This window comes from Gossypium arboreum, chromosome 9 (genome assembly GCF_025698485.1).
Source record: "Gossypium arboreum isolate Shixiya-1 chromosome 9, ASM2569848v2, whole genome shotgun sequence".
Classification (NCBI taxonomy): Eukaryota; Viridiplantae; Streptophyta; class Magnoliopsida; order Malvales; family Malvaceae; genus Gossypium; species Gossypium arboreum.
The window spans coordinates 83,386,545-83,400,355 of record NC_069078.1 but is presented as its reverse complement, the minus strand read 5'-3'; the positions used below and the strand labels follow the sequence as shown (position 1 = coordinate 83,400,355).

Below are 13,811 nucleotides of genomic sequence, written 5' to 3'. Positions count from 1 at the left end.
AAGGAAGGTGATGGGAAGGATTGACATCCCTTTAGAAATTGGGCCAAACATATACGAAGTAGATTTCTTAGTGATTAATATCAAGCCTTCCTACAATGGCTTATTAGGCAGGCCATGGATACACTCAGCAGGAGCGGTGCCCTCGTCGTTGCACCAGAAATTGAAACTAGTGACCGATGGACGGTTAATAACCATCAATGCGGAGGAGATTTCTTAGTGATTAATATCAAGCCTTCCTACAATTGCTTATTAGGCAGGCCATAGATACACTCAGCAGGAGCGGTGCCCTCGTCGTTGCACCAGAAATTGAAACTAGTGACCGATGGACGGTTAATAACCATCAATGCGGAGGAGGACATTATAGCTACAGTCACTAGTAAGGCCCCTTATGTCGAGACAAACGAAGAATCTATTGAGTGTTCTTTTTGCTCTTTAGAATTTGTAAATGCGACTTTCATTTCGGAAGGGAGTGAGCTACTGGTGCCAAGGATAGTAAGAGCTACGAAGATGGCTCTACAAATGATGACAAGAAAAGGAGCTTTACCAGGAAGAGGTTTAGGAAAGTATCTGCAAGGAGAGACTCAGATCCCAAAGTTGATTAAGAAGAAAGACCGTTTTGGTTTGGGCTTCAGGCCAGACTATAAGCAAATGAGGAAAGACATCGAGAAGCGCCAAGAAAGGAGAATGGCGCGTTTAGATAGAAGAGAAGTGGGGTGGGAATCGATGACATTCCCTTCTATATCCAAAACTTTCATATCAGGAGGATTACTTGTAGAAGAGAGTCATCAGATTAATGCTGGACACGACGAAGGATCGGAGCAAAGGAACCTTGAGGGCATTCGCCCTTACGAATCAGGAAGCTCTCTGAATAATTGGACGTGGAGGAACTTCCTGTAGTCTTTAGGAATTCTTCAAAGTAATTCCCGAAACATTCTTGTTACTCTAGAGCTTAGGAGTAATAGGATTACATTTGTGAAAATAGGCTTATGTTCATCTATTATTATTTAAATAAAACATAACTTTTATCAATTTGAACGAGTATTGTTTCATTTTTATCAACCAATATTCCTTTAAATTTTGGCAATTCTTATTCTTTCATTCTTAGCACATAAATAATCATTCTTAAATTCATCCATTCTTTGTATATTCTTTATCCTTTACAGGCCCCTAGATGTCAATGACATGAGCATTGATATTACAAATCCTGATTTCTCTCGCGAGCAAGACATGTGTTTAGAGGAATCTCAGGATTTTGAAGATGTCCAGGATTGTGATGTGTTTCCAGATCTGTTAAGAATGGTAAAACAAGAGGAGAAACAAATTATGCCCCATGAAAAGGAGGCAATAGAGAATGTAGCCCTTGAGGAAGGGAAGGAGGTGAAAATTGAGACACTTATTGCCAAGGACACAAGGTAAGGACTGATTGAGTTGCTACGTGAATTCAAGGATATCTTCGCATGGTCCTATCAGGATATGCCAGGATTAAATACCGATATTGTAGTGCATCGTCTTCTAATAAGACAGGATTGTAAGCTAGTCCAAAAGAAGTTGCGGAGAATGAGGCCAGATATTGTTCTGAAAATAAAGGACGAAGTTAAGAAGTAGTTCGATATGGGTTTCTTAAAATAGGTAAAGTACTCGGAATGGGTAGTTAACATTGTGCCTATTCCTAAGAAGGATGGAAGTTGCGAATGTGCGTTGATTACAGAGATCTGAACAATGCTAGTCCAAAGGATAATTTTCTTTTGCCACACATCGACACTTTAGTAGACAACACGGCAGGATATTCGTTGTTCTCTTTCATGAATGGTTTCTCAGGGTATAATCAGATAAAGATGCATCTAGAGGACATGGATAAAACTACCTTCATAACCTTGTGGGGTACCTTCTGCTATAAAGTAATGCCGTTTCGGTTGAAGAATGTGGGGGCAACCTACCAGCGGGCTATGGTGAACTTGTTCCACTACATGATGCATAAGGATATTGAGGTGTATATTGATGATATTATTACCAAGTCGTGAACTGAGAAAGAGCACATTGAGGTTTTGAGAATATTGTTTTTGAGATTGAGAAAGTTTCAGTTGAAGCTCAATCCAGCAAAGTGTAACTTTGGAGCTAGATCGGGAAAGTTATTAGGCTTTGTAGTCAGTGAAAAGGGAATTGAAGTTGACTCAGACAAGGTCAGAGCCATACGAGAATTACCTCCACCACAAACTTAGAAGAAAGTTCGAGAATTTCTAGGAAGACTGAATTACATTGCTCGGTTTATTTCACAACTAACTGAGAAGTGTGATCCTATCTTTCGCCTCCTTAGAAAGCACAATCAAGGTATTTGGGATGAGGAATGCCAGAATGCTTTTGAAAAGGTCAAACAGTACTTGTTGAATGCTCTGGTGTTATCTCCGCCCAGTCTAGATAGACCACTAATACTGTACTTATCAGTATTCAATAATTCCATGGGATGTGTGCTTGGCCAACATGATGAGTCAGGAAGAAAGGAGAAAGCGATATATTACCTCAGTAAGAAATTCACTGAATGTGAAATGAGATACTCGCCCATTGAAAAATTGTATTGCGCTCTGATTTAGACAACTCGGAGGTTAAGACAGTATATGCTATATCATACTACTTGGCTTATTTCAAAACTTAATCCTTTGAAATATATGATGGAGTCAGCAGCGTTGAATGGGAGAATGACGAGATGGCAAATACTACTTTTAAAGTTTGATATAGTCTATGTGAGTCAAAAGGCTATAAAAGGAAGCGCGATAGCAGAATTCCTCACTAGCAGAGCGTTAGAAGACTACGAGCCATTGAATTTTGATTTCCCAAATGAGGAGTTGATGTATGTAACAGCTACAGAGGATCATCCTTGGAAGTTGAACTTTGATAGGACATCTAATGCAGTGGGAAATAGAATTGGGGCAGTCTTAGAATCCCCGAATGGTGATTGTTATCCATTCAAATGCAAGCTAGATTTTGATTGCACAAACAATATGGCCGAGTATGAAGCATGCATCATGGGACTCCGAGCGGCTATAGAACGATGAATAAGAACCATAGAAGTATATGGAGACTCTGCATTGGTGATTTACCAGCTTAGAGGAGAATGGGAGACAAGGGATCCCAAATTGATTAATTATCGAAAGGTAGTTCTGGGGTTACTTGAGGAGTTTGATGATATCACTTTTAACTATATCCCACGAGATGAAAACCAAATGGCAGATGCTCTAGCAACTTTGGCTTCAATGATTAAAGTGAATAAAGAGGAAGAAATGAGACCCATTCAGATGAGTATCTTCGAGGCACCAGCTCACTGTTGTAACGTTGAGGAAGGAGAAAAGAATGATAACCCTTGGTATTGGGATATATTGCAATATGTGAGAGATCGTAAATACCCAGAACAAGCAACTGAAAATGATAAACGAACTTTAAAGAGATTAGCTTGCGATTATGTTGTGGACGCGGACATCTTATACAAAAGAAGAAAGGACTAAGTACTGTTGAGATGTGTTGACGCCGTGGAAGCTAAGTTAATCTTAGAAGAAGTTCATGAGGGTGTTTGTGGGACACACGTTAATGGTTTCACGATGGCAAGACAAATTATGAGATTTGGATATTATTGGTCTACCATGGAAGGGGATTGTATTAACTACACCAAGAAATGCCATAAATGTCAGATCTATGAAGATAAGATACATGTACCACATTCACCTCTACATGTTATGACTTCTCCATGGCCCTTTTCCATGTGGGGCATGGATGTCATTGGGCCAATATCACCGAAAGCTTCGAGTAGACATCAGTTTATATTCGTGGTCATTGACTACTTCACAAAATGGGTAGAGGCCGCTTCTTTTACAAATGTTACTAAGTCGGCTGTGAGTCGATTCTTGAATAAAGAGATTATTTGTCAATATGGGATGCCTGAGAGAATCATATCAGATAATGCATTGAACTTGAACAACAAAACGATAGTAGAAGTTTGTAGTCAGTTCGGAATTAAGCATCATAACTCTTCTCCGTATCGCCCAAAAATGAATGGGACAGTAGAAGCAGCCAACAAGAATATCAAGAGGATAGTGGGGAAGATGACTGAGACTTATAGAGATTGGCATGAGAAAATACCATTTGCACTCTTAGCTTATCGAACATCCATCAGAACTTCTACAGGGGCAACTCCTTTCTCGTTGGTTTATAGGATGGAAGCAGTGTTACCCATTGAAGTAGAGATACCGTCTCTCCGAGTCTTGTCAGAAATAAAGTTGAACGAGGCTAAATGGATATAATTGCGATATGATCAGTTGAATTTGATCGAAGAAAAGAGGCTAAGGGCTATTCGTCATGGTCAGATGTATCAGAAGCGAATGATGCGGGCTTACGACAAGAAAGTGCGACCAAGAGAAATCTATGAGGGCGATCTTGTGTTGAAAAAGATCCTTCCCATTCAGGAAGACTTTAGAGGAAAATGGATACCGAATTAGGAAGGGCTGTATGTCGTGAAAAAGGCTTTCTCTGGGATGCATTGATCTTAGCAGAAATGGATGGGAAGAGTTTGCCTAATCTAGTGAATTCAGACTCAGTCAAAAAGTACTTTGTCTAAAGGAGAAGAATTCAGGGTAAAAACCCGCAAAGGGCGCCTTGAGTTTTTGAAGAAAAAGAAGAAGAGAAAAATGGAGAGGCCAAGGTGAAAACCCGCAAAGGGCGCCTTGTGACCAAAAGGGTTTTGAGTTGAAAACCCGAAAGGGCAGCTCAAACTTTGAAGAATACACGGTAATCTTGCTATATCTGATTCAATGAAAAGTGAAGCGTGTTGCATATCGAGGCATCGACAAAGTACTTTGGGTCTTTTAAACATATGATTCATGGAGTTGGCATATAAACGCTCAAGCAGCGGTATCTAGGGGATCTAACATTTGTCCTGTTTGCTATCTTTAGATTCTATTTCTTCTCAAAGATAGGCTTTCAGATTAATTTCCCTTGTACTTTTGACAAATTCATTCAAATCTAATTATTCTCAAGATTTATTCATCTTCCATTATTCTTAAAGTATGTTGCATTGAAATAGTGATAGATGAACTAAATAATTTTTACAAATAAAGTTTTGCGCATTACTCTGAAAATTTCTAGATGATACAAGAAACTAAAATTGGACAATTGTTCGAAAAATTAATGTAAGTGAGGGTTGAAAGAACTTGAGGAATTTCTTTCTTCCAGTCCAAAATGATTGGACAAATCAAACGATTCGATTCTAAGAAAAGATCATCTTATAGATATTCTCAGTGGGTCGTAGCATTTGAAGAATGATACAAGCCTACAGGCTGAGCAAGAATAATACTTTGAGAGAAGTAAGGATAAACGAAGGAATGTGTGGTGACGTCTGAAATAGGGGTCATATTCATCATAATATGTCTAATTAAGAGCATGTGACTCACTTTGATTATAGCATCCTAATCATCAGGCATAAGCACATATGCATTCTACAGGTTATATAGGTCAAGGATGAGGCGCCTTAACCCCCTAAAGCGATAGGGTAACAGACCAAAGTATAGCAGATCCGGCCTTCACGTGTTTACACTGAAGCAGATCCAAAATAACAAGATTTGGCTTCTCTATCTTCGACGAGGAGCAAATCGAAGACATAGCAGGTCTGACTTTTGGATGTTTTCACACCAAAGCAGATCCAAGATAATAGATCTGGCATCTCCATTTCAACGGAGAGCAAACACATAGCAGATCTAACCTTCAGATGTTTATACTAAAGTAGATCCAAGATGATTTGACATTCTTGTGTTTACAAGGAAAAAATCGAAGATATGGCAAATCTGACTTTTGGATGTTCTCACACCAAAACAGATCCAAGATAACAGATCTGGCATCTCCATTTCGACGAAGAGCAGACACATAGCAGATCTAACCTTCAGGTGATTATACTGAAGCAGATCCAAGATGATTTGGCATTCTTGTGTTTACAAGGAACAAATCGAAGACATAGCAGATCTGACTTTTGGATGTTCTCACACCAAAATAGATCCAAGATAACAGATCTGACATCTCCATTTCGACGGAAAGCAGACACATAGCAGATCTAACCTTCAGATGATTATACTGAAGCAGATCCAAGATGATTTGCATTCTTGTGTTTACAAGGAACAAATCGAAGACATAGCAGATTTGACTTTCGGATGTTTTCACACCAAAGCAGATCCAAGATAACAGACCTGGCATTTCCATTTCGACGGAGAGCAGATACATAGCAAGATCTAACCTTCAGATGATTTTACTAAAGTAGATCCAAAATGATTTGGCATCATTGTGTTCAGAAGGAGTAAATCAAAGACACAGCAGATTTGACTTTCACGTGTTTACGCTGAAGGAGATCTAAGATGATTTGGCATTTCTGTATTTGTCAGAAAACAAATCGAAGAAACAGATTTGGGCGTCTCCATTTTAACGAAGAGCAGATCGAAGATATCAACATGACAGTCTCGAGCTTGCAACAAGCAGATTGAAGACCATGATCCGATAAGGCCAGGAAAATTTGGTCTTTTTATGAGTCTTTGCTCGATTCCTGTTACACAGCAATGAGTAAAGAGGGGCAGCTGTAATAGCCCAAATCTGCCCGGGCCTTAAAAAATAAAAAAAAATAATAAATAAATGTTTAAACAGTCCATTTACAACAGACCGTAAGCCCAAAATTAGAATTACCCAGCAGACCCATTTACACCCTACCCCTGAACCTAGGACTTAATCGGTCCAATTGGCCTAATCTATCTTGACGAGGAACCCTAGTTAGGGTTTGCGCCATAATCGACCAAGAGTCACGCCTTCGACTCGTGTCCGTTAAATCGATCTAGCTACCTCTATCATTGCAGTAAGCTGTCTTGCGATCAATGATCGATCTGTAGTCACCATCGTCAAGCCTCCATCATCATTGAATTTTTCTACGTTACTCGCAAAAAGAAGAAAGGAAATAAAGAAACGAACGAAATAGATATGGAAAGAAATAAAACATTTCTTTCCCAAAATGTAATAGAAATAGTGGCTATAAAAGCCCTTTTTTTGTAACCTATAAACGAGACGAATACGGAGGCAAAAAAAAAATCAAATACAAGCAGTTTTTTTAAGAGGTGAATCTTCTATTTTATTTTTATTCAAAGCATATACATTCACAAACAGCTTGATAAATAGTTTTAAAGTGTGAAAAAGGGTTTTACCTTTCATCTTGTGTCAGAAATCGAGGTCTAGAACCTCTGAAGGTCGTGTACGACGGCGAAAAGGGCTGCGCGTGGGCGCGTAAAGCGCATGAACCGCCCGATGACGGAGGCTTGGCCAGAGCTCCGAGGGCCTCTTTTCCTTTCTCTTTCAGAGGACTTTCTAAATTTTTTTTTAAAAACACGGATCAAAATGAAACTTTAGAGTTTTTTTTTTTATTTATAAGCCTCCTGAACGACGTCGTGTTGGGGTGATCGTTTTGTGACCGAAACGGCGTCGTTTCAAGGCCTCAAGATCCGCGTGTTGACCCGTAACCCGGGGAGGATCCGCGTGTTTTTTATACTTAGGCTAATTGCTCAATTGGTCCTCTCATTTTTTTATCTTTATAATTTCATTTTTAATTCAGCCCTAATATTTTAATTTTATTTCGATTTGATCCTCACAGTGGCTTTAAAACTGAGTTGGTGGAAACGCTGTCGTTTTAGGATTAGGGTTAATTCCCAAGGAGTCCTCTGAATTTAATGCACATTTCAATCAGGCCCAGAGTTTTCGTATATTTTGCAAATAACCCTAATTCCTTAATTAAATTCAATTTTAATCTTTTTATATTTTTAAATTTATACTTTACATATTTTTAAATATTAGTTATACAGATACATATTATTTTTATTATCCATTCTGTTATATTTATATTTTACTATATGGTATATATTTTTATTATATATTATTTACATTACTATATTTTTATATAAAAATATTTCTTATATTATTATTATTATTTCATATATTTTTATCATATTTCATTATATTTTATTTATGCATTTTTATTACATGCTATATTATCTATTGTTCCTTGTAATATCTATCTTTTATATATATATATATTATATATAGATTTTATTATATATTATTATATTATTTACTATATGATTTGTATATATTTTATTTGTAAATTATATCATACACTCTATTTTACCATGTTTTTTTTACATTATTTTTATTTTATTATAAAGTATACCCTATAATATGGTTTTTATATATTAATCTTTTGGGTTTTCTTTTATTATTTTCATATTAATCTAAAGTCTATGAATATTTTTATTTGATTTATATTTCATATGTTTATACTTTGCTTATTTTTCATATTTCGTTATTGTTTAGTAAATTATTTGTTATTGTTGTTACGTATTTGCATGGAAGTTAATTATTTATATTAATTGAAGGTATATTTGCATGAAATGTTGTTATATAGATGTTATGTTATTGAATTCATTATACTCTATGTTGTATTTTTGCATGAAACAATGATAATACATGAACATTTAGGTCATTTATGATGATATATGCCTAAAGTGGTAGTGTATATTGTGTAATTTATGTCAAATTGTATATCATGCATCACTTTTAAGTTAATTATTATTTTGCATGTTTATATGTTTTGCTTATTCATCTTTAATATATGCTATGTGTATCTTTATGTGCATGATGTAATTTTAAACACGTATGTATCTAGTGTACGATCTTTGCATTATTGCCATTGAATTGTTTAAATGCATGTTTTAGCTACCTATTATTTGTAATATGCTATCTTGTATGTTATATTCTATAATGTTAATATGATTCCTCATGCATTAATCAAAAAGGAGATTCCAAAGTTTTCGAATAAAAAGGCAATGCTTGGTATTTGGAATCTTCAAGAAAGGTAGTGCCCTAACTTACTGGGTTGCAACTTTTCTCGTTGATTCGAATAGTCAAGCACCCTTCTAAGTTTTTAAGGTTTTCAAAATACGAGCAGCTGTCTTGGAATTTCAAAGCGTTGTGTCCTAACTTACTGGATATGGCCTTTTTTTGTTTCGAGATAGAGATTTTCAAAAGGTTAGCTTAGCTTCGAATGTCTTAAAAATATTACGTTCTAACTTACCGAATGTGATATTTTGATACAAATGAACCCTAATCAAAATATTCTAAAGGGGATTGCATCTTAAAACTTTCAATTTTCCGACATTAAAGACACTTGATAATCAATTAGGTACCAATTTTTGGGCGTTATGAGGGTGCTAACCCTTCCTCGTACGTAACCGACTCCCGAATCCGTTTTCTCGACTTTCATAGACCAAAATTAATGTTTTAAAATAAAATATTTTATAAGGTGATCCAATCACACCTAAAAAGATTGGTGGCGACTCCCGTTTTCGTTTTTCTTAAAGTCGATTTCTATTTTCCAAAACTCGATTTAAAAATGGTTTTGACATATATGTTTAATATTAGAGATAGAATAACTCATTAAATATGAAATGCTAGAATAATTAAATAAAATTACTTAGAAGATATTTTTCTTGTTAGTTTTATAGTAATTGTATTTCGAATACTTTTTGGACTAACATATTGTATATGATTATTTGATTTTAGGTTTTGTTACTTGTTTATCGATTTTTTCTTTTAAGTATTATTGAGAAATCTTCTAATAATTAGTATATTTTTAGAATATAAAATTATATCATTGTGTATTTACAATTTAGTCAAATATGTCTAAATAATTAAAATGCTTTATAATTACAAAGAATATAATTATTACCTTAATAATTTTATTTTTAACCCATTATTTTGTGATGTAAAATATACTCTAATTATCATGATAGAAGACTAAAATGAAGGAGAATAAAAATCTACAAATTAACCAGTTCCAAACTTATTATAGATAAATTATTATAAATGCAATCCTGAATTTTGAAAAAAAAAAAAATTCATGATTTCCTCATTGCAATCATTTTATGTAACATTCCCAAAATCTCCTCAACGAGATTAAAACACTATTAAACTCTATAATAACCTTGTCTCGAGAGATAAATGAGGGGCAATTAGATCGATCACATCGTTATTTAGTAAACTTTGACATTACCACCCCATCTCTCATATTTCACCCTTATTTATGCCAATACGTATGCATTTGCATTCACATTTTTATACGTACGTATATATCCGCATATATATGCATATATATTTCCACATATACCTCAGAGACTTTGACAAATGAGTAGGCTTCTTAGTATGATCTTGATGATACGTACTTCAATTATACCGACAATGGTTGAAGGGGTCTAATGATGACGACGGTGATGATGACTTCGTCAAGCTCCATAGATCAATCTCGTCGCTATAAACCTGAGAGTTTTGATTTGATCTCTCCAAACGTATGTTCGATAATTGAATATCATCATGGTGACAAAGACTGAAAACCACACTAGGGTCAGTCAAATATGATTGTTGCTTGCTTGTCTCTACTTGACCATTTAACTGGGATGCCACAAATCGGTCCAGTGTGACCCAGTCATTAACCCAAATGTTTTTGGATTCATTATTATCATCAATCACTGAATCCGTCTGATGATGATCATAAGCACCACTATCCCCTTGGTTGATCGAAGATGGTTGGGTTACAGTGATCAGGGTATCGTCGGTGGATTGGTAACACGGCTTGAAGCTTGTTTCTTGATCCAAGAGTGAACTATGAATGGGAAGCGGAGGGAGAGTTGGGCTTTCCAGTCTGGGCATATGCATAAACATTTCATGTTTGTTTTCTTCGAAACTTCTCGGATTGTTCGTGCTGGTAAATAAATCATTCTCCATTTTGCAAGTCTTTCCCATATACTGAAGAACTTGATCTAGAACCTCCTCGTTGCCGGAGAAAACCATCGGCGCCTTTGGACCCGGTGAAGTGTAAGAGGATGAGCTTTTCGGATCCTCTAGGGTTTTCTGATAATTCTTCTTTCTAAATACACGGCAAACCACCCAACCATCTTCAGCCATAGAATCTCCAATGGTTTTGGAACTCTGGACCTATATAAGATTGATACTATAATATTGCATACATGCATGAACATAGAGAGAGAAAGAGAGACTAAACGGTAGAGGGCTGCTTACATTAGAGTCATCATCGAGCCTATATTCATGCATAATCCAATCGGATTTCTTACCATGAGGCGCTCGTCCCTTATAAAACACCAACGTCTTCCTCAACCCAATTCTTCTCAACTCACAATAGATAATCTTATCGCGACCAGTTGCTTTCCAAAATCCGGCAGCCGTGGCACGATTCGTTCGGGTCCCCGTTGGGTATTTCTTGTCCTTGTGGCTGAAGAAGTACCAACCATTCTGTGGGGTGGAACTGGAACCTACTTTACACTTCTCTGCTTGTTAAACAGCCACCCACAAAAAAACAGAGGAAATGCATCAAAATCTATACTTAAAATAGAAAAGAAGAAGAAGAAGAAGGGTGTGTTTGATTTGGGGGCGTACCTTGTATATCCCAAGGCTCAAGTTTGTTAAGATCAACTTCTGGTATAACATTAAGATCTATCTTTTGAGAAGCTACTTTCTTTCTGAGGTAATAGTGAAGAAGTTCTTCTTCAGTGGGATGAAATCTAAAACCAGGAGGAACCTGAGACTGGCCATTAATGGATAGATTCATATCTGCTGACGGCATTTAGCTAATCTCTTCAAATCAGGCAATAAAGGGTAGCTTTTTTTTCTGCTTTCTGAGATATATAATAGTTCTGAAAATAATAAAACAGATCATAATCAGCCATGAGAGAGAAAAAGAGAAAAGGGAAGGGGTGCGTTAAGGGTAATGTAGTCATGATATTGTATATTGGTGCCAAACATGCATGTAAAAGTATGGGGTATCATTCGCGACTGCTGTATTTAGCCCTTCAGAAACGTGAATTAAAGATGGCAATGAGCGGCGGATGATTGTCTCATTCATCTCCACCCTGCTTAGGTAGTTTTTCATTTAACTTGAAATATGATGATGGTTAATGTTAAAGAAAAAGGAAAAATTGAATTTACTTAGGTTTTTATCGTTTTATTCTTTAAATTATTTTATTTATAAAATTATTATTTTAATAAATAAATATCATGTTAAAAATGAGAGAAAAATACATTTATTTATGGGTTAATATTTGATATATTAGTAGTGTATTTTTTATTTGGTCTTAAAAATTGTCATGTGGCACTTGTCAACTCCTTCGCTTTATTTACGGAGTTTAAAAACTTTATTGAGAGTGTATGAAATATTATTCCTTTATTTATTTATTAATATTTTTATAATTTTATGTATTTTTATGGAAAATAAATGTATACTTTTTTTGAATTTGTAAGAATCAACGCTACATTGAAATTGAAGATAAATTTGTTGATTTCTTTTATAATTAGGACCAAGTTGATATAACTTGTAAATATTGAAGGACTAAATTTATTATTATACCAAATTGAAAAGAATTTGTTGCAGAAATTCTTTATAGAACAATCTAAGAATATAGAAGATGGTGGAACATTAGAAAGAAACTTTTTTCTATGTTTCTAGGTATATCCAACAAATGGAATTTCTTTCCTATTTATAGTCTTCATAGGGACATAACTACCTAAATGAATAATTATATCTTTAACCACAAACATAATTATTAAATAGGTATCAACTTGAATAATTGTGACCCTCTGTTATTAATTAAGTGATATAACTTTTGATGGCAAGAGAAATAACTGATCACTATGAATAATAACAACTTTTGCTTAATTACCAAATCACATTATTTTTTGAATCACTTGTAACTTTTCAGTTATAACTATTGGAACATTATAAATATTTTTAAAATGTTTCAACAGTTATTAGTATAACAATATGAGGAAAAAGGCTTATTTATTGCATATGTATTACAATAGTTAGGCCTAAAAAAGTATTTTGTATAAATTTAAGCATAAAATTAGAAATATGAATAAAAACTCTATTTTCTTTCTCTTTACTAAATAAAGAACGACTAAATATCATTAATTAAATTAATTTATTGTTGATTTATATAATAAAACATATATGAAAAGTAATACTCATAGGTTTAAAAATTTAAGTTGAACAAAGTAAAAGTATTTACAATAACAGTCTCACTTCATCTTTTACATCTGATTTTTTTCCTTTTAAAAAAATCATTAAATAAGCTCGAAACAAAATTAATATAGATGATGGAGAGGATTGCATGTTTTTAATTCTTTGCCTTAACATTGATTTTACACAGCAACCGCTTAATCTTTCATTTGATAGCTCAAAATAATAATAATAAGCAATGGACAGTCTAGATTGACGGCAATTTTAGTGGGGAAAGAAAAGGAGAATGGGCATTATTTTGTAGACGTAAAGGTTGACCACGCATAAATACCAGTAGGGGAAACCAGGTTGATAATCTCCCTCAATTAATCAACTTTTATTTGATTTAGGGTTTATGTAGGTTTTTAAATTAAAAATACTTTCCAACTCAAAAGTAATAGCACTTTTGTTAGGTTTTGCCTTTTGGACACAAATAATAATTTTAGTTTTTATTTATAATTTAATATTTTTATGTAATATTTATATTAGATATACAATTACTTTTTTATTAAATTTTATTTTAAATATATATCATATTATAAAAATTTGATATGTGGCATCCACCTTTTATTTACTTTTTATTTGTATGTTGCAAGTTATATTTTCATAATAAGTTGTTCCAATTTGTTTATATTCAACAATTTAACTTATTATTTTACATAATAAGTCACTATAAATTTAA

General features: G+C 34.5%; 1 protein-coding gene across 1 annotated transcript; it reads right to left on the bottom strand.

The window, feature by feature from the left end:
• Window positions 1-9,940: 9,940 nt before the first annotated feature.
• Window positions 9,941-11,991, bottom strand: LOC108456336 (NAC domain-containing protein 43-like). The gene is made up of 3 exons (XM_017754932.2): window positions 11,512-11,991; window positions 11,137-11,402; window positions 9,941-11,052 (listed from the first exon to the last, which is right to left on the bottom strand). Exons 1-3 carry the CDS (start codon window positions 11,696-11,698, stop codon window positions 10,285-10,287), a joined length of 1,221 nt encoding a protein of 406 aa, XP_017610421.1. The 5' UTR covers window positions 11,699-11,991; the 3' UTR covers window positions 9,941-10,284.
• Window positions 11,992-13,811: the final 1,820 nt, after the last annotated feature.